Source organism: Haliotis cracherodii, unplaced genomic scaffold (genome assembly GCF_022045235.1).
Source record: "Haliotis cracherodii isolate W230 unplaced genomic scaffold, xgHalCrac1.p SCAF_6, whole genome shotgun sequence".
NCBI classification, from domain to species: domain Eukaryota; kingdom Metazoa; phylum Mollusca; class Gastropoda; order Lepetellida; family Haliotidae; genus Haliotis; species Haliotis cracherodii.
Genome location: NW_027266319.1, coordinates 38616517 through 38641793, shown reverse-complemented (window position 1 = coordinate 38641793; position 25277 = coordinate 38616517). Strand labels below are relative to the sequence as shown.

Here is a 25277-nt window from a genome sequence, read left to right as displayed (position 1 = left end):
GTTGTCGACATGATGTGTGGTAGTATATAATATAGATATCGTTGTTCTTTTCCCAGGCTACTTGGCTCTCCTTTACTTTGGTGTTTGCGGTCGTTTGGTCAACCACTTGGCAATTCTCTCGTTAGCCTTGACCTTCTCAAAGTTGGCTTTGACCAATGGGAAGCGTTCCATCAGGCTTTGTTCAATGCCAGCAGCATACAGAACTTCAAATGCAGCCACATCGGCATATCCAAGCTGGAAGTATCATTTTAAAGCATTCTCTCTGTATTTTGTAAACGATTCAAGGTTTGTCCTCATAAATTCATGATTGTGTTTTGTTTAGAACCTACTCACACTGTAGTGTAACGTATGCAAAGGTTTATAAATCAGATGTGATACCTTTTTGCCGACATAGTATCCAGTGTTGTTATTTTTCAACACAGTCTCAAGGAAGCCCAGACACCTTGGAATGTTAGTTTCTTTGTTTTCCTTCACAATCTCTGCCTACAAAACAAACATAAACACATCGATAGACTGATAATGCAAAACGGCGCAGAGTAAAATACACTTAGCTACAGCTTTGTAGGTTTATTGAGACGACACTATTGAGACGTTTATTGAGTCGAAAACGTTGAAAGGATTGCCTTCAGATAAATTACCTGTGGTTTAACATGACGTTCAAGATTATGGCACTATATAGCAGTGCGTGTGTGCGTGTGCATACGTGCGTATTAGTCTGGATTGTTGCCGGTTTGATAGTGTTAGCCAACTGAGATACCATGCCGAAGTTTAACATGGGTGCACCACCCAGACACCGAGCCGACAAGTCCTTGTTTTAGCCCCTTAATACCGAACGTCTTTTGGTATGACGAAACCTGGGATTGACCCACCAACCTTCCGCTCTCCGGCCAGACGCCCTGTCCTCCTCGGAGGCGGACAAAATTACCAAAATTACCATAAAAAATTACCAAATCCTCATTTAACGTCTTTTGGTGTGACACGACCTTCCGGTCCTCGGAACAGACGCTATGTCCACTTGACCACGAAACGGTCCATATACAGAGGCATATACTAATATGTCTGCATGCATACTTAACTTTTCAAACCGTTCAAAACTTACTCACTCATTTTGTCAACATGTGTTCTTCGTGCTGTTGCATAAAGAATTATAACGACGTAACCTGTTACAAGGCAATGTCACCTTTCTCGCTTCATCCTTCTCCATGAAAACCCGAACCAAGGTTGCAAGTATGTCCCCAACAATCCCAAGGACTTGGTCGACTTCTAGGACTTCAACCTCAGTGCTGCCATGGAAACCTGGTTAATAAAACAGATATCACATCATCAGTAAGATCACGTATCCGCATTATTTCCACCATGGATTGTCACAGTTAATCTCCATGAACCATCGTTGTTCATACCAACGAATCATTACATATCAACTAACCAAAGAAGGGAGCCGTGTCCCTTTAATACAACTGACTAGTTATTCCTGAAAGATAGAGCCCACACCACTCACCAAATCGCCTGGCCAGGAAACTGGCGATAGCCATGCTCTGCCCATACTGTTTCCCATCTACCTCCAATATAGGAACTTTGTCGAAGATGTACTCTGAAATTGTTAAAAATACATGCCAAGGAAAACGTAATTTGATTTATTGAAACATTTGTCATTTTAGCATTATATTCATACCTCTTCTCATAAATAAAACATGTCGACAACACCGATCAAAGGGTGTTAAATACACTGTACAATGGTCAAACTAAATTTAAACTTAATTCACGTCCGCTTGGGTCAAGGTGGACATATGTGGACGTATAATAATGAAGGTAATAAGTGATTGTTAAATCAGTATACCTATAGCATGTTATTAAGCAGACAGAGTAGTGTTCCAAAGAGTCGAATCAAACAGGCTAAGGTTGCCAACTGTCCTAAGCCCACTTTAAGTTAGTAAAGATATTCTCAGTATGTACTGGAACTTATTCTTTATATCCCAACAACCCTCACATACCCGACCTACCTTCACTGAACATTAAATTGGCTATTCATTATTATTCCATCCTATATTACTATTCCTCACGTTGGGTGTGGGGTGGGTTAGCTCGTGAACTGACTCTTGCCGAATTGAGTTTGATCCCTATATTGGTGCATCGCCTCATTCTACGAAAATGGATTACTTGGAACCTATTGGATGCCGAAATCCCACGTGCGTTTAGATTGATAAACCGCAGTGTACCACAGTCTTCAACAGTGTTCGTGACGGACATTCTTGGGTACGATCAGGAAGGCCACACATTGTAACCTGCCGGTGCCCGTCAGTCGACTCCTTCGACCAGCACTCACTGACTGACACACCCTGTCAACTAACCACTCACCCACACAAATCTCACCCCCACCCCCCCCCCCCCCCCCACCCCACCCCACCCCACCCCACCCCCCTCCTTCTTCACCCATTCACCTATCCACCAACTAACTACTCACTGTCTTTCTCCGCTGGCCAGTCTTCCAACTTGATTCTGACATCTTCATATTCCTGTCCCGCCAGAGCGAAGAGCATTCGAGACAGTTCCCCTCGCCCAGGAAAGTCAAAATAAATCAGCTTGTATTGAGGCATGTTTCTTACCGACCAACTCTTGCCACAACCCAGACACAAGTGGGAAGAGACTAGTCTCACATGCACATAAACCTATTGCATAATATGACTCAGTGGAACGTTGCTGAAATGCAACGGGCCAAGGGCAAGGTCGACACTGTGGAGCTCGAGTGAGAAGAGACTAATCTCATCTGTACATAAGCTACTCAGCAAAAATGACTCAGTGCAACATTGCTGAATCACAACGGGCCAAGGTCAAGGTCATCCATTACCACACCCAAGCAAGTAATGGGGACGTCCAGACGTGAAAGTAACTCTATGCCAGACCTATGAATAAGAGAGAAAAATCGGGGATGGTTTACATTTGCTTCTTATGTAAACTGTGCGGGTGCTGCCGGCGTGGCAGGATTTTGTCACTCCCCTACCAGTGTTACTCTGTCCCAGGATCGAATCAGTCTAGAGTGAACTGATCCAAGGGTCCTCGGTGAGGCCTGTGCTCGTCAATCGTCGACGCACGGTGTCCGCACTAATGTGTCGCTGGTGTGTCCCCATGGTCTATCGAGCAGTTTACGTAGCAGTAACAAAGCGATCTTGAAGATGCTGTCGCACAATCTGAAGATCCTGACGTCGGGTAGTGACCCTTGGTCTTCCACTACGTGGTCGGTCATCTGTAGTGTTGGTGGTCTGGTACCGCTGCTGAAGTCTGTATATGGTCCTTACGTGGACTTGAAATGTATTGGCTACCTGCCGGGCGGTTTGTCCAGCTTGCAATCGTCCAAGGGCTTGGTGTCGCTTGATTTCCTTTCAATCTTGGCATGTGGTAGCAATTCAATAACGAATGAATGTTATCCGATCTGGGTGGACTTTTATAGGGCAAGAACTGAGGGAACGTATGTGCATTTCAGTTTGCACGGAACTCACGTGCATCGGGCTACCATGGCCGTTGCCGTGATGCGTTTGGGCGATCGGTTTAATTGTCATCTGCTTTGTTTTTTTATCATCGAATTTAATTTCTTCGGACAAGGTAATGTTAAATTTTAGAAACTTTGACAAAAATTACCCAGATATGACAACATTTCATGCAATGTTACTTCGGGTGACGTTTCTTTTGCGGTTCAGTATATAGGTAAAGGTTGGGGTGTTTCATCAAACATTAGAAACGTTTGGAGAGTTCGAAGTCCGGCGTAGTGACTATTCACACGAAGTGACCATCACCATATTGTTAATCCACACGACTGACTGATTTGATTCGAACAATGTTTTATTAAAAAGTAGTATACATTTTATGCATACAATTGATATTGCTATATTTATTAAATACATACTGGTATACTGATTAAAGTATATTGATTGATATATTAAAGTAAATAGCCTACCCTACATTACTACCCTTTATTCATAAATTGCTGTTAGTGTTGATACTATCGCGGATAATATCTAATAAAGCTTTGAAGTCAGGACCATTTATTTGAAATACAGATTGACGCATAAATGAAGTATTTTAAACTGTATATTTTACAATTTTAAAGGTTTGCATAAGAAATTCATAAGTGTAGGTCTGCCTATTGCCAATACTGTATGCTGAAAAGGGGAGCGTTTTCATCCCAGAGACTTCTCTATTGTTGACAATAGCAACCGTCGTCATTTTTTCAAATATAGACCAAAATATCGTGAGCTGCCTCCTACTATTTGGGATCACAACTTAAAAACATTATGGATACTGTCGAAGCATATGCCAATTCGAAGTATATGCCCAAAAATGGACCCAAAGAGAAGAGGAACCTGTTGAGAGTGGGTTAAGTCAGTGCGTGATGTCGTCATTGGTAGAATTCACATACTGAAAAAGAGGAAACAGAATTGAAATAAACCCATTCTGTCGCTGCCAGCTGTCATCCAAAGTCTGGCTGCCTTACATGAAAAGTTTGTAGTTGTTCCCACTGATAATACCTCAAATAACATAACCATTATATATAAGCATCACTACATTAATTGTTTGGTGAAAGAACTTGGTATAAGTTGCATATCAAATAATTCCACGTATAAGGCCAGTATGTTAACAGGCAGAAATCTGCCAAAACAATGCATCAGTAATATTAACTTTTGTCTCGACTCTAAAACACGAAAGCATGTCTATTCCTCTTGCATTTCAAAGCTTCATGATAGAGAGATATATTGCTGGGGCCGACAAATGTACCACCAAATCCCTGTCATAAACCATAATCATTAATACAAGGATGGATCTTTTTTATATTTACCGAATGGGTTTAGGCAACTGGTATTAATACCATGTGGATCCTCAAAGGATTTGCTTGACGTTTTACAGTCTCAGAAAAGAACCAAGTTCAGTTCTGTCAAATCTTTTAATTTTTCAAGTTTGTAAACCACTATCCCACATGATAAACTTAAGAAACGACTTGATCCACAGGGCTTTTGCTACAAAATGTGGCGACCATAGATACATTTGCATATTTATCTGCAGAGGTTCAGGACAATTTGTCAAAATTGAAAGCAGAAATGTACTTAGAATAATAACAATACTATTAAAGCGATGCAAACCCTTTCCATATCCAATAGAAATATCTGCATAAAGGCAGAGACGATTGTACGATTCCGACTATATCATGAGCATGTGTTATGAATCACTATCAGACAGTAATGATACCAGGTGTTCGCGAAAATGTGAGTGCCCAAACCGGTGGCATCCATCACAAACACATGGCAAGTGAATTGTTCACCTGAAAAAACACGGAAACATAATGGTACAAGTCAAAATAGGGAATTACATCGGACATCATATTTGTCACTGATGCGTCAAATATGGAAATGACCTCCACATGTCCACCATAAAACTTGTTGAAAACTTTACTGAGACCTTGAATGTTGTAACCTTTATCAAACAACTTCTGAACAAGAGTCGTATGATGCTCTTTGAAATCTTGGTAGAAAGAGCTCCCGATTGTATCTCAAAAGTTGTGAAATATAAACACCAAAGGCTGGAGCTGCTGGAATATTGCTCGACATGAAGGGAAGGTTGAAGTCATCCCTCTTGTCATAGTCTTGTCACTCTGAGCGTTATGCATAGATCTAAATACGAAACAGACGAGGCGGTCTCACGGGTTTCCTTTATTTCTAGTTCAGGTGGGCCAATCAGTGGAAGGGAATTGGCTATTTGATTGTCATCGAACGATATCAGATCATCGATATACCTGAACTTCTTGGCCAAATTACCTTGTTTTGAACAGAAATTCCGATTCATATGTGAAATGCTGTACTTCCTCATTGATAACATCTATATACAATTTTGGGGAAAGACATTTTGGCATGGAGTAGGCATCCTCACTTGTATTTTCAATCCCTATGAAAACGGAATCCATAGTGTGTTCCAATTTGACTAAACTCTGATACGCAGTACAACATCTACTCGACATCTGTGGAAGACTGTTGTCACATATTGGTCAACTGTGTAATGAATAAAGGTGTTGATGTACCTCGTTTGATGGGCACCTTGGAGTGGCGGTTACAGTTTTGTTTGAAACCAGACGTGTCTATCAACTGATGGATTATTCCATTATAGCGAGTCGGCCGCTATAGGTCGATATTATTGATTTATTGATTTATTTAATATTGATCTATTATTTATAATGTTGCCATGTTTGGCCCTGTGTCTACATTGTGTGTTGCCATGTTTGAGCATGTGTTTACATTGTGTGTTGCCATGGTTGAGCATGTGTTTACATTGTGTGTTGCCATGGTTGAGCATGTGTCTACGTTGTGTGTTGCCATAGTTGAGCATGTGACTACATTGTGTGTTGCCATAGTTAAGCATGTGTCTACATTGTGTGTTGCCATGATTGAGCATGTGTTTACAGTGTGTGTTGCCGTGGTTGAGCATGTGTCTACGTTGTGTGTTGCCATAGTTGAGCATGTGACTACATTGTGTGTTGCCATAGTTGAGCATGTGTCTACAGTGTGTGTTGCCATGATTGAGCATGTGTTTACATTGTGTGTTGCCGTGGTTGAGCATGTGTCTACATTGTGTGTTAGCGTGGTTGAGCATGTGTCTACATTGTGTGTTGGCGTGGTTGAGCATGTGTCTACATTGTGTGTTGTAATCATTATGGTTGAGCATGTGTCTACATTGTGTGTTGCCGTGGTTGAGCATGTGTCTACATTGTGTGTTGCCATGGTTGAGCATGTGTCTACATTGTGTGTTGCCAAAGTTGAGCATGTGTCTACAGTGTGTGTTGCCATGATTGAGCATGTGTTTACATTGTGTGTTGCCGTGGTTGAGCATGTGTCTACATTGTGTGTTGCCGTGGTTGAGCATGTGTCTACATTGTGTGTTGCCGTGGTTGAGCATGTGTCTACATTGTGTGTTGCCGTGGTTGAGCATGTGTCTACATTGTGTGTTGGCGTGGTTGAGCATGTGTTTACATTGTGTGTTGCCATGTTTGACCCTGTGACTACATTGTGTGTTGCCGTGGTTGAGCATGTGTCTACATTGTGTGTTAGCGTGGTTGAGCATGTGTCTACATTGTGTGTTGGCGTGGTTGAGCATGTGTCTACATTGTGTGTTAGCGTGGTTGAGCATGTGTCTACATTGTGTGTTGGCGTGGTTGAGCATGTGTCTACATTGTGTGTTGTAATCATTATGGTTGAGCATGTGTTTACATTGTGTGTTGCCATGGTTGAGCATGTGTCTACATTGTGTGTTGCCATGGTTGAGCATGTGTGTACATTGTGTGTTGCCATGTTTGACCCTGTGACTACATTGTGTGTTGCCGTGGTTGAGCATGTGTCTACATTGTGTGTTAGCGTGGTTGAGCATGTGTCTACATTGTGTGTTGGCGTGGTTGAGCATGTGTCTACATTGTGTGTTAGCGTGGTTGAGCATGTGTCTACATTGTGTGTTGGCGTGGTTGAGCATGTGTCTACATTGTGTGTTGTAATCATTATGGTTGAGCATGTGTTTACATTGTGTGTTGCCATGGTTGAGCATGTGTCTACATTGTGTGTTGCCATGGTTGAGCATGTGTGTACATTGTGTGTTGCCATGTTTGACCCTGTGACTACATTGTGTGTTGCCATGGTTGAGCATGTGTCAACATTGTGTGTTGCCATGGTTGAGCATGTGTCTACATTGTGTGTTGCCGTGGTTGAGCATGTGTCTACATTGTGTGTTGCCACAATTCTTTAAGTGTCTACATTGTGTGTTGTAATGGTTGAGCATGTGTTTACATTGTGTGTTGCCGTGGTTGAGCATGTGTCTACATTGTGTGTTGCCATGGTTGAGCATGTGTCTACATTGTGTGTTGCCATGGTTGAGCATGTGTCTACATTGTGTGTTGCCGTGGTTGAGCATGTGTCTACATTGTGTGTTGCCACAATTCTTTATGTGTCTACATTGTGTGTTGTAATGGTTGAGCATGTGTTTACATTGTGTGTTGCCGTGGTTGAGCATGTGTCTACATTGTGTGTTGCCATGGTTGAGCATGTGTCTACATTGTATGTTGCCATGGTTGAGCATGTGTCTACATTGTGTGTTGGCGTGGTTGAGCATGTGTCTACATTGTGTGTTGCCATGGTTGAGCATGTGTCTACATTGTGTGTTGCCATGGTTGAGCATGTGTCTACATTGTGTGTTGCCATGGTTGAGCATGTGACTACATTGTGTGTTGCCGTGGTTGAGCATGTGTCTACATTGTGTGTTGCCACAATTCTTTATGTGTCTACATTGTGTGTTGTAATGGTTGAGCATGTGTTTACATTGTGTGTTGCCGTGGTTGAGCATGTGTCTACATTGTGTGTTGCCATGGTTGAGCATGTGTCTACATTGTGTGTTGCCATGGTTGAGCATGTGTCTACATTGTGTGTTGCCATGGTTGAGCATGTGTCTACATTGTGTGTTGCCACAATTCTTTAAGTGTCTACATTGTGTGTTGTAATGGTTGAGCATGTGTTTACATTGTGTGTTGCCGTGGTTGAGCATGTGTTTACATTGTGTGTTGCCATGGTTGAGCATGTGTCTACATTGTGTGTTGCCATGGTTGAGCATGTGTCTACATTGTGTGTTGGCGTGGTTGAGCATGTGTTTACATTGTGTGTTGCCATGATTGAGCATGTGTCTACATTGTGTGTTGCCGTGGTTGAGCATGTGTCTACATTGTGTGTTGCCACAATTCTTTATGTGTCTACATTGTGTGTTGCCATGTTTGACCCTGTGTCTACATTGTGTGTTGCCATGGTTGAGCATGTGTCTACGTTGTGTGTTGCCACAATTCTTTATGTGTCTACATTGTGTGTTGCCATGGTTGAGCATGTGTCTACATTGTGTCTTGCCATGTTTGAGCATGTGTCTACATTGTGTGTTGTAATGGTTGAGCATGTGTCTACGTTGTTTGTTGCTTTGTATACATATAATGCCAACTCATTATGTCTTTAATATAAGACTTTTAATGCACATAAATGTATAACTTATATGCTGTTTGGTGACATTTTCCATTGTTCGTATGGACATCTGATATAATTTCACCATTGGATGTCTCGAATGGATGGGTCGTTTGCAATGGTATCTGGCGTCAACATAATCCTCCCAGAAGCCCTACATGGGTGTTGGGACCCTTGCTGCCAGGTAGGCCTTGATTCTGTCATTGGACCTGACGTTGTTCATGACCGCCTTGACATTGGGGTACTTGTCAATAATATCATCTGCTACCCTCCCGTCAAGGGTATCGTAGAGAACAAGGTCGCCGAGGCTCAACTGAAAGAATTCGTCAAAATAAATATTTGCACTCTATTTCAGCAATGGATTAAACAGGAGGCGATGTCCGAAATGAAACGAAAATGCTATTCAGGAATGTAGAAAGAAATGCATTGAGTACTACATGTAACTGTATATAATCGAGTCTGGACCAGACAATCCAGTGATTGACATCATGAGCATCGATCCATGCAATTGGAATCGATGACATGCATCAGCCAAGTCAGCGAGCCTGATCAACCGATCCCGTTAGTCGCCTGTTACGGCAAGCATGGGTTGTGAAGACCTATTCTACCCCGGGTGTTGCACATTTGCGCATAATGTCATGGAGGCAAATATGAAAACTCGAACCTAATGAGCAAATTGTTTCGCTGCGACAAGTCAGTGAAATAAGCAGGGGTCTGTGACCTTTGGAAAATGGACAGACTTCAGGAACATGCAGAAAAAAGCTTCCAAAAGCCATCCATGAAGATATGAGTACACTAAAGAAGGGTGCCTTGTGGCACTGAAAACTGTATGTAAGAATATTGTGGTGGTTCTTTCATTTTCCGATCGTATTTCGAAGTGACGGATAGGAAAAAGTCATGCCATATCAGTTTCGGTGAATATGGATGTACAAGTACAATTATGTTAATACTTCCGGTTTTCTAACGTCCATTGTACAGAGTACTGTCCCGTTCTGTAATTACTGTACTGTAAGAGACACTATAAATGTTCTCTGTGTCAAACTTTTTCGCCTGCCTCTACAGTGACGTGAAATACATAATTGGTAATTAATATAATACTGACATGGATATTAACTTAAAATTATAACATACCGTATCCCCAATGCAATATCCTTTACCCTTGGCTGACAATATCTTCTCGAGGTTTCCGACAAATCTTGGTTTTGTTTTTTCTTTCAGGTTCTGTGTCATGTTTGCCTATAAAATAACATATACATTCGTTTATATTGACATTCTGGCGAGTTGAACGCCACCTGCAACTATTCTTCTCTTAAATCATGGCGTGTCAGCCAAATGTGGGAGGAGTCCCACTGCCATGTGATATAGGTCATATACATGGACGTTTACCACTAATATTACGACCGTCTCCTTGGTCTAGTGGATAGAGTATCTGTCCGGAGAGCGGAAGGTCGGGGTTCAATCCCTGTCTGCGTCATACTAAAAGACGTTAAGATATGAGTTATGTTGTAACCCTGCCTTGTGCTCGGCATTAAGGGGACTATATCAAGGAGCTGGTCGAGTCTGGGCCAGTATACTGTATGTGAGTGGGGTATTCATGTTAAACAGCGGCACGGTATCTCAGTTTGATAGCACTATAAAATCGGCATCAGTCCGGATTTGTGCAAGGAGCCATACACACATACACACATACATACACGTCGCAATAATCGTGGAATAATCTTGAAAGCGACGTTATACCATTTCACCTCAGCTCACTTTTCGCCCACGTTAAACTCCATTTCAGCTTAACTTCAAATTCATTTAGGATACAATGATAAGCATCATAATCAGAGCAACGTGCGGTCGGATAGCCTAGTGGTTAAAGCGTTCGCTCGTCACGCCGAAGACCCGGGTACGATTCCAACATGGGTACATTGTGTGCAGCTCATTTCTGGTGTCAACCGCCGTAATATTGCTGGAATATTGCTAAAAGCGGCGTAAAACCATAACCATTCACTCCTTACAGTGTATAAGACTTGGAACAAATTGCAACAGAATTTTTTAAACCACAATGCATTTCTACAAGGTCCCATGAACAACATACTAAAAGTACCAAGCAATCGTTGTTTGGGAGATATGTCTAATTTGCATAATCCAATATGGCTACCAATTATCAATATCTATCTTCCATATTTGAGATGAGGTTCAATCTTTTGATGAAAAAAGGCATGTGTTGTGAAATAGCCATATTGTGTTTCTAAAAAGATATTAACTATAACTGAACGTTTTCGACTTTGGATCCTTCTACAAAAATTCAAGATGGCCGGCAAGTTTCCTTAATATGAGTTTAGACTGTGGATTCTTTAACTCTAAAACAGTGTGATAAGACTTAAATGCATACTTATTACTTGACGCACAAACTCACTAAAGTATAGTTTATAGTTTTAGATAATAAACCCCATAATGGTTAAACATTCCAAGATTGCCGCCAAGAGATTGCTGGATAGACATGAAATATCAATACACTGTTGGTCTCTGATGACATATAAGAGTAACTGGAACTTCTACATTGGGGTAAACAGACCCAAGGATGCATGGCGAATACTCAATCATTTGTATAAATCCAGTATAACCACCACATATCAATGTTTATCTCCTAAATGACATGTTTTGACAAGTCTAAATATCAATTTTGATTGTTATTGCCTGTATCTACCATGACAATAAACACTACAATGAACACTTGATTTCTTTAATAAAAATACCAGTTGAAAAAGACAGTGTGTCCGCATGAGGTCCTCTCAGAATTAATCCAAACCAGTTGTGTCACAAGTAGTCGATGAATCATCTCCCCTGAAGTTCATTTGCGGAAATCCAATATTACCAGCAAATACCAATATTTGATTGTTTGTATATTTGTTTAAAGCTGCATTCAGCAATATTCCACCGATATGACGACGGTCTGTAAATAATCGAGTCAAAACCAGATAATCCAGTGATTGACACCATAAACATCTATCACCGCAATTGGGATCGATGTCATACATCAACTAAGTCAGCGAGCCTGACCACCCGATCCCGTTAGTCGCCTCTTACAAGAAGCATAGTAGCTTTTTACACGGCAAGCATTTGTTGCTGAAGACCTATTCTACCCTGTATCTTCACGGGTATTTGAATATAAAACTAAAAAATGCTCATTCAGTTACATGATGGGGTGATTCATGATCATTAGTACGTGATGAACAATGGAACAACTGTCAAAGTGAACGCTGTAGCTTGACGTTGCAGGCTCATTATGTACATGTACCTCGAAAGTCACAACAGGTTTGTCATCCTCTGAGAAGTCTGGCAACTGTTTATTGGTACAGCTTGTACCATGGTATTCCCCGCACACAGCACTGCAAGTGAGGCCATATTTCCGGCAAGTGCATCTTCGTACGTTACAGTCTCATTTGTAATTACATCAGATGATGTCCTGGAGTGCTGAAGGTGCTGCAGGCTGATCTGAAGGTATTGGTAAGCACCATCCATCTATCATGTGTCATACTATCAGATAATGGAGTGTAAAGGATGTTCAGTATGAATCCATTGGATTGATGACACATAATAGATGGATGTTCCTTACCAATACAGACAGATCAGCCTGCAGCATCTTCAGCACTCCCGGACATCATCTGTTGCAATTACAAATGAGACTGTAAAACCAGAGAAGCACTTGCAAGACAGGGCCTCATTTAAGTGTTGTGCGGCGAATGCCATGGTACAAGCTGATGATGGCAAACCCGTGGAGACTTTCGAGATATAATGACCCTGCAACATCTAGGTACAGCATTCACCGTGACAACTGTGCTATTATTCTTCAAGTAATAATGTTCATAAATCACACAATCAAGTAACTGAATGAGCAGTGGATCAAACATTTTCAGATTTATATTCAAATATTGGTTATATTGGACTTCCATAATTGAAATACAAGGAAATAACTAACCAACTACTTGTGAAACAACTGGTTTTTCGGTAAATTCTGAGAGGACCTCATGTTGACATACTTGTTTCCAACATGCATGAAAACAAAAGCAGTGTTTATTGTAATGGTAATAAGTAGATACAGACACTAACAAGCAATATTGATATATACATTCGCCAAAACATGTCATTTACGAGATATGTGCTGGTTATATTGGATTTATGCAAATGATTGAGTATTCTACATGCACCCTTGGTTCTGTTTACCCTAATGTAGAACTTCTAAGTACTCAAATATGTCATCAGAGACCATCAATGTATTGCTATTTCATGTCTATCCAGCAATCTCTTGTCATATCACACTGTTTTAGAGTTACAGAATCCACAGTCTAAACTCATATTAAAGAAACTTGGCGGCCATCTTGAAATTGGCGGCTATCTTGAATTTTGGTAGATTTATCCAAAGTCGAAAACGTTCAGTAATTGTGAATACCTTTTTAGAAACACAATATGGCTATTTCGCAACACAACACATGCAAATTAGACATATTTCCCAAACTGGGATTGCTTGGGACCTTTAGTATGTTGTTCTTGGGACCTTGTAGAAATGCATTGTGGTGAAATAAATTCTATTGCAATTTGTATCTAGTGAAACCTTATTTTGCACGGACTATTATTAACGTCATATTAATATAAACCATCAAGCTCTGCTGATCAAGCTTTGTCTTACATTTGGATCTGTATAGTACTCTCACCTTCTTTTCTTTATCCTGAATTCTCTGACCATTTCTGTGAAGAGGTCATTGCACATGCCGGTGATCTGGTCTATTTCGTACTCTTCTTGGTTGGTAGAGCCATAAAAACCTATATTGGGGTAGGAAGAGAGAACAGTTTAACCTCTTTGGCGTGACAGAACCCTATGATTCCATTCCATCATCCACCCGAATAACGTAAGACCTGCATCATTTCGGGGTTTGTGTCCCAATAAGGATGACAAACGACAATACCAAGAATGCATTTAACTAATCACTTAAAACGAGCACACAGTACATGGAATATATTCAAATTCTCCAAGAAACGAATGACATCAAAAGTTCTTCAGATTCTGATTCGTTTAGAGCCAAAGACGTTACGACAAGGATTTACCCTTCCCATTTCACTTTTTTTAGTGTTAAAAGTACACTTTTAGGTATTACCAAATTCTTTGGCAAGGAATTTAGCGATAGCCAAACTCTCTGTGTACACCTTGCCATCGATTGTCAGCACGGGCATCTGGCCAAAAGGAGTATCTGAAACATATGTACAAAAGTATAACGTCAGCAGAGATTTCTATTGAATATGAAAAGGGTTTTGTCGCTTTTATCAAAACTGTATGGATCCATTATCTAAAGTTATATTGTTGAAATTACGAGATATGCGATATTACGAGATATGCTTTCGATAAAGATTATACGAAACACGCGGAAACATGTACTTTAACGTTTTTCATAAACTATGGTTATAACGAACCTAAAGGACCACTTATTTTAGTTCGTTATAACCGTAGTTCCTTCTGAGCATATGTACAGCATGTATACAGCAAATGAACGTGACCAAAACAACAGTTCGTTATATCCGTCAGTTCGTTATAAACGTAGTTTATTGTTATATCTTTTCTCATGTCCCTGCCACATGTACATTTTAAGACTAAAATCAGAAACTTATTAATGGGGTTTTCATTTTGAGCATTTTATGCTGGGATTTGGGGCGTAGGTTCCAAGCAACCTATGCATGTTGCAAGAGGCGACAAAAAGGATTGACTGGCCAGACTAGATGACTTGGTTGATGCATGTCATCATTTCCCAATTGCTTGGATCGATGCTCATGATGTCAATATACTGGATTGTCTGATCCAGAGTCGGTTATTTACAGAGCGCCGTCATTTTGCTGAAATATTACTGAGTGCCGCGGTGGTTATTGTAAGACTAAACAGTGAAACATTTATTTAATATTTTTGCATATAATTACCCAAACCTACTGATATCCCGTCACATGGATATTGTAACACTAACCACAGAAACATGTATTTTAATGTTTTTGGATAAAGTAACCCAACTCTACTGATGTCCCTGTCACGTGGACATTTTAGGACTAAACACAGAAAAGTATTTTAATGTTTTGGGCAGGATAGGCTCACCTTTTCGCGAACACCTGGTGTCATCACTATTTAACATCGATTCATAAACACATGCCCATGATATATTCGGAATCTTGCAATCGACGCTGCTTTTGCAGAGATTTCTTATGAATATGGAAAGGGGTTTGTCTCTTTTTGCATATAACCCTACCCTTATGATGGATATTGTAAGACTCCACACAGAAACATGTATTTTAATGTTTCTGCATAAAAAAACCCACCTGACTTATGTCCCTTCACATTGATATTGTTGTTAGACACAAGTAATATACAGTCAAATGCATGTACCAACCATGTAATCTGGACGATGGCACCTGCTGTTAGTTCATGTGTTTGTCAAATTTCAGCTGTTAAAAGAACACTCATGAATGAATCACGACTTTCGCAGTTCACATCATCTATAGCCAATGGACTATGCTGTAACACGTGTAAGTGGCAGTGTGTAATGGATTTTACAACTTGAATGGAATTTACAGACAGACAGACAGACAGACAGACTGATTATGTTTCAGTAATGTAAGGACACAGGCCCGTAATACACACCAAAAGGGTTTTATTGGCATTCCCGAGCATTCTGGTTTGTTAGGACTTGGTTCAATATTTTTCAGAAGTTAGGCAATATTGTTCACAGTTATTAAATACACAGGAGACCAACAGAATGAAAGTTTTGCGAATATATTATTTTTTTTCACTATACACAAGCAGTGCAGTAATCTCCGATAAACAGTTTGATGTAATATAAGATGAAAAACGTTTTTGCCGTTCAAATTAAACATATTTTGACGATATTTTGTATGCACATTGCCTTCCATGATAACATGTTGGTTTGGTTGTAAAATTAAACTCAACAGTGGTTTGGTGGGTTGATGTTTGGGTGGACCACACGCACGCACGCACGCACGCACGCACGCACGCACGCACGCACGCACGCACGCACGCACACACACACACACACACACACACGGCCTTGCCGTAGAGATTCATCAGATTTACAGATCATTATTTATCTACTGTATAATGTTATTCAGAAAGTCAGACGTTCATCAAAAATGTTTACAGTAATACAGTATTGAATTAACACTGTATATGTTCATCTCGTGTTCGGCTGTGTATGTTCATCTTGCATTCAGCTGTACAAGTTCATCTCGTAATCAGCAGTGTATTTTCATCTCATATGTTATGTCAGCTGTCTATGTTCATATTGTATTCACATATATGGGAATAACGTATATTAAACGATGTTCCAAGACCAGCAGCTTCAAGATGCTAATGCAGAAAGGTGTTCACAACGAGTACAGACGCCCGACGGGAACCGCAGCAGTATTACCACAGGCACGAGGCGTGTCGATACAAGCACACAATCCAGGAATGTGTAGTATGTCGATAGCCGTAGTGGCCTGATATCACCCTGAACTTTGGCCACAAACACTGACCGTAACTGGACACCAGCATTAGCTTTAGCCGGTACAGATTTGATAGCTTTGAGAGCCACCCGAACAGATACCCGAGAGAGAGAGTTGCTCCCATGAATGTACGGCGTTATCTCTGTATGTTTAATAATAATAGATTAATCATCAATTATAGAATTATAAAGCGCATCTTATCCAAATACTATCTGCCCAAGAGAGTTTTGAGACCAGTCAAAAGGCTGAGGATTGATTGTATAAATAGATGAGTTCATTGCGGAGAGATATATTGCTGTATCAAAATAATCATTAGTGAAGCAAACGTATTTTAATAGACAGGTGGGGTAGCCTAGTGGTTAGCGTTGACTCGTCGCCTAGTCGAAGACCTTGGTTCGATTCCCAACCTGGGTACACCGAAAGACGCCTTTTGTGGTGTCGACGACCGATATGTTCGTGAAATATTGCTAACAGCGGCGTCACATTTCACTGACTCGCTATTCAGCGCATGTTATGATGCAAACAGGTAATTCAATCGTTTAGTTGCGAAATCGTAGCTGTGTAACTATAAACGTCAACGCCAGAGGTCAACCAGTCTAGATTGTCCACCGAAATAGATTCCACTGGGCAAAACAGGCAAATAGCGGTGAAAATTTAGAACGGATCACTGAAAATCGGTGATGAGGTGCCGCTGTTCTCTGTGGAATCCTGCGCTCATCACGGACGCAACAGCATGAATATGATTCAAAACATAACAAAGAAACCAGACTCACTCGGTTTTTCGGCCGGCCATGTTTCATGTGTGACTCTCTTGTCTTCAAAATCCTGCCCTTTCAGGGTGAACAAGAGTCGAATGATCTCCGCCCGACCCCTCCCATTGAAGTAAAGCAGCGAGTAGGAAGCCATGGTTGACTCGACTTGCAGCGCAGAATGAGGCAGCGGACTGTACAGCTGCGTGTGTGTGTGTGTGGATGTATATCTATAAACTGCGGCTGTGGGCAGGTTTGTTTAGAGGTTATCAACGTCGCTCTAGATGACGGTTGGTGCGGAAAGGCTTATTTTTAGAGAAAAGGAAAATGAAGTTGTGTAGTGTCGGTGATGGTGGTAGTAGTGGTGGTTGTGACGCTGGTGGTGGTGGTAGTGGTCGTAGTAGTAGCAGGGGCAGCTGTGGTCGTACTAGTGATGTGGCGGTGATATTCTGGGTAGTAGTAGTAGTGATAGTGGTAGTGGTAGTGACAGTGAAAATGACAGTAGTATCAGTAGAATTCCTGGTAGTAGTACTAGTAGTTGTAATTGTAGTAGAAGTAGTAGTAGTAGTAGTCGTAGCAACATTTGTGCTTGTAGTCGTAGGAGCAGGAGAAGTATTAGGAGTAGTACTAGTGGTGGCAGTTGGAGTAGAAGTAGTAGTGAGTGAGTGAGTGAGTTGGGTTTAACGCTGCTTTTAACAGTATTCCAGTTATATCACGGCGTTTCAACTTAATGTGGGAGGAAAGCCCGAAGTGATGCAGGTCTCAGACGTTTACCACTTCGGTGAAACCCACGAGCACGGGTATGGTTCTGACAAACCTAGTAACATAGACGTGGCGAACCGGAATTCGAACCCACAATCATAGGTTTCTGGCGTGCCCAAGGGACGCAACTCTGCACAGCGAATCGCGGCGCCTTAAACGGCTGAGCCAGCCGTGCCCCCTCATATTTAGATCTCACTACGAATTTTATTATAAGATTTGCTGCCAGAGGAAAGGCGTGCAAAAGCGTTTTCTTGTATACCTGAATTGAAATCCTATGGTTTCCGCCTTTTCGCGGCGCCTTTGACGACTGGTGACTCAGTGAATTGGGTTTCACGGCTGTTTGAGCAACATTTCAGTAACACGACAGCTTACTAAGGGATGAAAGCAAGTCTTAGACGTTCACTACTTTGATAACAACCACCACCACCGACAGATGTTTTGGCTGGCAACATCAAAACTTATTAATCATTTAATTCGTATAAATCTTGATTTTTGTTTTGTAACATTCATTGTTTTATCTAAACTCGGCAAGTACATCCTTACCTATCCTTACGGAAATCCATACATGAATTTGTTTCTCATAAACACGGAATTGCCAGCTGATATCTGATATACCAGACAATCTAACATCGTTATATTCATATTTATGCTGTGTCAGACATACTACGCGATTGCGGTGTATGGTGTCGATATTATCATAGACATTGTATACAGCAGAGGCAATATTACCAATTATTTGCATGAAGGGAGTTCGCGTTCACTTGCAACAGATTAAGTAGTTACATCAAGGTAACCTTAGTCTAGATTTCTGTTTCGGATGGATCAAAATGTATCTAATAACCGCCATGGTGGTAATTATCAGCCGATATCTCATCAGCAGTAGAGCCTTCATCATCATCGTCGTCGTCGTCGTCATCATCATCATCTTTGCCATCACTTTGTTCCTCATCATATGTCCGTGCATGTGAAGAGTCTGGACCAAACGAATACGGTTGATAGTTGAAGCTTTGATGTGTATAGAGGAATATTGCCAGTAGGACTACATACTTTGATCTTAAACCATTCACGTTAGTGAATATTGTTTAATGACGCAGTCAGCAATATTACAGCTTCGGGCACGTAAGTGATCGAGTCTGGACCAAACGAATACGGTTGATAACCTGAGCGACGACCCATGTTGTTGGGGGTCGAAACTTGTTTTGAAGGTAACTTAAGATTTGTCCGTTGTTTTTGAACTGGTACGAACACATCATCCGGTGATATTCTTCCCAGAAGTCAGTTGTATCAAATGAAAACAAAACAACCCAGGAACACGTAAATAAAAGAGTGATATTAAATATCTTTGGTACATGAACGTTTGGCATATGATATACAATGTCATGATCAAACAGTGAGGATAATTTGTCATTTATCAAAGCAGGTGTTCACTTGAAAATTGGATTTTTACTAAATGATTTCAAACTTGATCAAAAACGTTACAAGGTTAAAAACAGTCGCCGAACACAAATATGATACCCGTATGAAATACATTTGTTTTGTAGGCAAGTTTATGAATAAATATACTTCTGCTGCATGGTTAAGCATAAACACATTTACATGAATTCATTTATCATTTATCTTTTGAAATAATTTAATCACATAGGTGTTTCGGGTCGTTTGGCCAACCACTTCGAGATTCTGTCATTAGTGCGGACCTTCTGTATGTTTGCTTGAACCAATGGGAAGCGACCTAACACGTCAGACTTCACTCGATTATCCAGAGCATCGAACGTCGCGACATCAGCAAACCCAAGCTGAAAAGAAAGTTTGTTTATATATGTTTATATAATACTTGTACTATAATTTTGTGATAGGTAACCACCCGTTATCCAAAAAACATATTATATCCATAGCACTTAGAAGGGGTACGTACACGTGAAACCTAAACACCGTGGACATACAGATTGTCGCAGTTCGAGATAAGTGGAGTGAATACTAGACCAGACACGCACACACACACACACACACGCACGCACGCACGCACGCACGCACGCACGCTCGCTCGCACACACGCACACACACACGCACACAAACTCACCTTACCCCACCTTTCCACAAGGGACATGAACTCTTTTCTAAGTTTGCAAACGTCTAATGACTATCAATAGTTTAACTAGCAACGGACTAATATTTGGCGACATTTGTTGTCTTTTTTACAGCATTGAAAAGTTTATGGTTTGAATGCTAAATACACGGGAAATATCGAAAAATGCTAAACGTCAAGGCCAGAGGATAAGCGGTCCCCAATATCCGTCAAACAACCATTGGGTAGTAAAATGGCAAAATAACGGTAAAAATGGATGATAGAAAATAAGTGATGACACCAGGTGTTCGCGAAAATGGTGATCATGTCCTGCCTTGCTGGAAGCACTCGCCTTTCACTCCATTTCCATTTAAAGAGTAACTGTTAAACATTTTGTCTGTTGGCTGATGCCGCACCGCTGTACTCCTGCCATGCGACGGCGACTTGTTGATTGGTTGGTTGGTTTGTTGTTAAACGCCGCACTCAGCAATATTCCAGCTATATGACGGCGGTCTGTAAATAATCGAGTCTGGACCAGAGAATCCAGTGATTGATATCATGAGCATCGATCTACACAATTGAGATACGATGAGATGCATCAACCAAGTCCACCCGATCCCGTAAGTCGCCTTTTACAACAAGCATAGTCGCCTTTTACGGAAAGCATGGGTTGCTGAAGACCTATTCTAGCCCGGATCTTCACGGGTCCGCGGCGATACGTAAACATACCAGATAATCAAGTGATGGGCCATTAATTGCAGTGACACGATAGCCAATTTACTGATTTTGTTGAACAAAAAACAATATGTTTTCTAATTACTTGAAATGTACTTGTACACGTGAAAAGGTTCTGCTGCATATATGTAAAGACAGACGTTTAAAAAAATGTTAAATCATGGACAATTAACATTGAGGTGTCTTATAAACGTATAGATCATTTCCTCAGAGTGTACCGAGTTTGCCAATGTTAATAGACATAATGCTAGGAAATATTGGGAAACATTGCCGTCCTTGCGCACTGTCACACAATATTTGTCACCAGACAGCTCTACCATGGATCGGCAAAGACTTATGGCGGTGTGTTTACATGGCTGTTGAAATCTGAAGAGTGTTTAACGGTTGGACGTACAAAGATAATTCATTATCGCTGTCACATTAAAGTGTTAGCTTAATCGTGTTAATGCCACTTTGCTGCGACCAAGGATCATGATAAGACTAAACCGTTTACCTTATTTCCAACATAGAAGCCGGTTTTGTTGTTTTTCAGGATCTTTTCCAAGAACCCCAAATACCGAGGGAGGTTTACCTCGTTTTCTTTCAATATTTCCGCCTGAATAAAGAACATGATACACAATGTAACAAAATACAATTTGGCTTGTTGTAGCCATGACGTGTATGAATGATGGTACTCTCTTCAGGGAAGCATTAAATTATAAATATGTTATTAAATTAAATTATTCTCAACCGGATTTTACTCGATGCCCCCATTTAAGAGTTGGAATGAATGATATGATATATAAGTATAAGCACACATCTTCGTTAAGAAGTCATCGCGATATTTCGTGATTCTATCTCAACTGGCGACGACTTTAGTTGTAAAAGGGCTTGCTCGTCATATATTTATACACAATTCTAGGTACTCATATCTCTGTTTGTATATGTGCCTGAGTGCATGTATATGCGTGTGTATATGTGCTTGGGTGAAAGGGGGCTCCTTTGGAATAAGGGTTACCTTTCTCGCTTCGTTTGGCTCTCTCATTGCACGTGTCAGTTGTGTAAATATGTCCCCGAGAATCCCTATCACCTGGTCGACCTCCAGTATCTCAATGTTGGTTTTGCCGTGGAAACCTGAAGACAAGGAGGGTAACATCAACGATGGGAATGCACACTGTTCATGATTGAGTGGATTAATGACTCCCCGCTATTTCAGTTTTATCACGGCTGTCAGTTTAATGATTGAGGAAAGCCTGTTACGAATACTTTGGATGTATACGTTGCACCATTGCGATCGAGGATTGATATATCGTGTTGACAGAATACTACCTGGCGCTGCTGTAGTACGTACCGAATTGCCTGGCGAGGAAAGCCCCCAAAGCAATACTCTGGCCATACTGCTTGCCATCGACCTCCAGCGCTGGCAGGACTCCAAGCGCAAACCCTTAAAGGAAATATATGGTATTATTAACATGGGGAAAATGGACAAACTTTTACAAATATTTTATCACGTTACATGCCACAAAGTAAGAATTGGAAATTGTGTTGTTGTTTTGTTGTTTAACGCCTCTCTCTCAGCAATATTCTAGCTATATGACGGTCTGTAAATAATCGAGTCTGGACCAGACAATCTAGTGATTGATATCATGAACATCCATCCACGCAATTGGGATCGATGACATGCATCAACCAGGGCAGCGAGCCTGACCACCCGATCACGTTAGTAGCCTCTTTCCACAAACATAGTTGCCTTTTACGGCAAGCATGGGTTCCTGAAGAACGATTCTACCCCGGCTCTTCACGGGTCTGGAAATTGTGAAATAAGCGAATATTACAACTAACGGACCACGTTCCATTATCTTTAGACTGCCAAGGGTCAACCGGACAGGACCAGCATCTCTCACTGTGCTGGTCAGATACAAACAAATGTAAGTCGTTAATTTATTTATCTGTATCTACAGAAGGCATACTGGCTACTGTTAAGCTAATATTTACTTAACTTCACTCATAAACACCTTTATCATCAATGCTTCGGTCAAACTAAATCATGTAATTATGTCCAGATAGCGTCACTAAAGTAAACAATAACAACTTTATCGTCGGTTTAACCAGTCAATGAGATTACCTGTAGTAGCTAGAATAGGTATAAATACGGACGACAGACAGTCACAGATCTGTGGCTGTCTGAAAACTGACTGTTTATTCACTCAGGTCTTGTGTTGTTGTGTGGGTTGGTCGTGAACAGTGGTACCTCTGTAAGCGAGCTGATTCCCAACTCTCGTTTTAATAGTATCAAACACTAAATGCCATTGAGTGTGTGACTGAGGCATCTTTATGCCAACTATCTGTAAAAGATGTACACAGCAATGTCACAGTGAGGGTGTGCTGGATTCCGATGTCATTTCTCAATCACAATATTTTTAAAAACCGTTGCATGTCGCGTGGTAACATTCACATCGTATTTATTATACATACTCATTTGTATTGGCCAGAGATCCTGGCATTGTACACGGCATTTGGTTTCCATGGAGCCATGTGGCGTCTTCCAATGTTCGATGACGTCATCGCATTTCCGAGTGAATTCGTGTCTGAATCCCCATTACTTCAGAACTCATAGGAATGAGTGCATCGGATATTTTTATACAGTTATTTACAATGGAGATATACATTATGCCCGGATAGTATATATTTCGAAACATCCGGCACATGGCGTTGGTTTCTTAAGAAATCTAAGGGTGTTAACTTGCACCTTAAAATAATTCTAATAAAACATAATTATGCAAGATTCATATGGCAGGTATGTTATGTTGGTGTACTCAATAGTCAGCAATGTTCCAGCTATTTTAGGACTGTAAATAATCAGGTCTGGGACATACAAACCAGAGTTGATATTACGCAATGACACGTGAGGTCAGGGTAGAATCTGAAACGTCAACGCCAGAGGACAACCAATCTCGACCATCCTCCAAAACAGACTCCACGGAAAGTCAAAATTGCACTAAAAACCATACGAATAGACCTCTGAAAACAAGCAATGACTGCAGGCGCTCGCGAAAAGAGTAAGCATGCCCTATCCTACCAGCAGTACACACCATATATTTTTTGGATTAAAAGTTAGTTTTTGTCTTTTGCACGACGGGGTGACACCTGTCATACCACAGCGGATTTCAGACAAACCAGACAATGAAGTCACGTACCAGAAAATCTATTGAAAAGATAGCGCATTAATGATTTTTTTAAAACGAAAACGTCGTTTACAAATGCAGTGATTCTGCTGACTGTAAGTGAAGAAACACTTTAAAGAAATAAATCTTTTAGATTGTTTTAAATATCTCGGCTGAAACATTTTTGTAGTTGACTCAGTATAACTGATAAAAGCTTCTGTGCTTGTGGTGAACCTCAGTCTACCAGTAGAAACATCGACACAGTTCAAGTAAACTTGAAACGTCTACCCCTAAAAATAATCAATCTCGACCATCCGCCGAAATTTCGGTCACGTAATCAATCAAGTCATTGACCGGATCATCGATCCTATCTGTCCCCTCTTCAAGCAATACAGTGCAATAGGCCTCTTCTTAACCCTGGTCCCCATACAGTTTGGAGATATTCTTCGTCACATGCTTTCCCATAGCCTGAATATTGCTGAGTGCGACGTTAAACGACAAATTCCATATACATAACAGAATTGAACAAGCTGGCAACAAAATAACTTTTTAATCCCTTGATCTAAGCTTGCGAAACCCAAACATTTGCACACACTTACCAATTTCCAAACACTGAGTAAGTATTAACTTGCATTTGTTCAGCTTTGATAACGGACAAACGAACAGAAATCAGTTTTACATATTAAACCCATTTTGGAATCGAACCCGGGTCTGTTGCAAAGCAAGCTAAGGCTTTAACCATAAGGCCACCTAACTGTCCGCCAATATTCAACATCACACCCTACCTGGTTTCTCTTTGGCCCAGTTTTCCTTCTTCATTCGTACGTCTTCATATTCCTGCCCTGCCAAGGCAAACAGAAGACGACACGTCTCGGCTCGCCCGCGGGCGTTAAAGTACGTTAACCTGTATGTCGGCATCTTGAATGAACCTTCTTTCCAGAGTTCAGAGACAGACGCCGCAAAAGGTCCTGTCAGGGGTTAATATAGATGTCCGATCTGCTGAGTCACTTATCCCCTGACAGCATTGACCAATGTACATTGCAATGCAAGCATGGTACAGATCGCTTACATTAGCCAAACCAGGTGAAGCCTTGCTTGGTCATGGTGTGTTTATTCCCTGAAACTATGGCAAACATGGTTATGAACGATGAAAGTGCAATTTTTGTATTATTGGAAGTATTACGGGTGAAAGCCCGCCTGTTGGTTCAGCCTGTTTACATTGACGGGGAAAGCCTGGAAAACGACGAATGGCGTTGGAAAACTTCGAGTAAGGAAACCCTTA

The 25277-nt window shown here is 41.0% G+C and overlaps 1 protein-coding gene and 1 pseudogene across 1 annotated transcript; both read right to left on the bottom strand.

Annotated features, from left to right (window-relative positions):
* Positions 1-2617, bottom strand: LOC139445677 (probable glutathione S-transferase 7). The gene is made up of 5 exons (XM_071226867.1): positions 2462-2617; positions 1499-1591; positions 1181-1296; positions 379-483; positions 1-234 (listed from the first exon to the last, which is right to left on the bottom strand). The coding sequence occupies exons 1-5, from the start codon at positions 2592-2594 to the stop codon at positions 73-75; spliced, it is 609 nt and encodes a 202-aa protein (XP_071082968.1). The 5' UTR covers positions 2595-2617; the 3' UTR covers positions 1-72.
* Positions 2618-9142: 6525 nt separating this feature from the next.
* On the bottom strand, positions 9143-24919 carry LOC139446424 (uncharacterized; annotated as a pseudogene).
* Between the last annotated feature and the right edge of the window lie 358 nt (positions 24920-25277).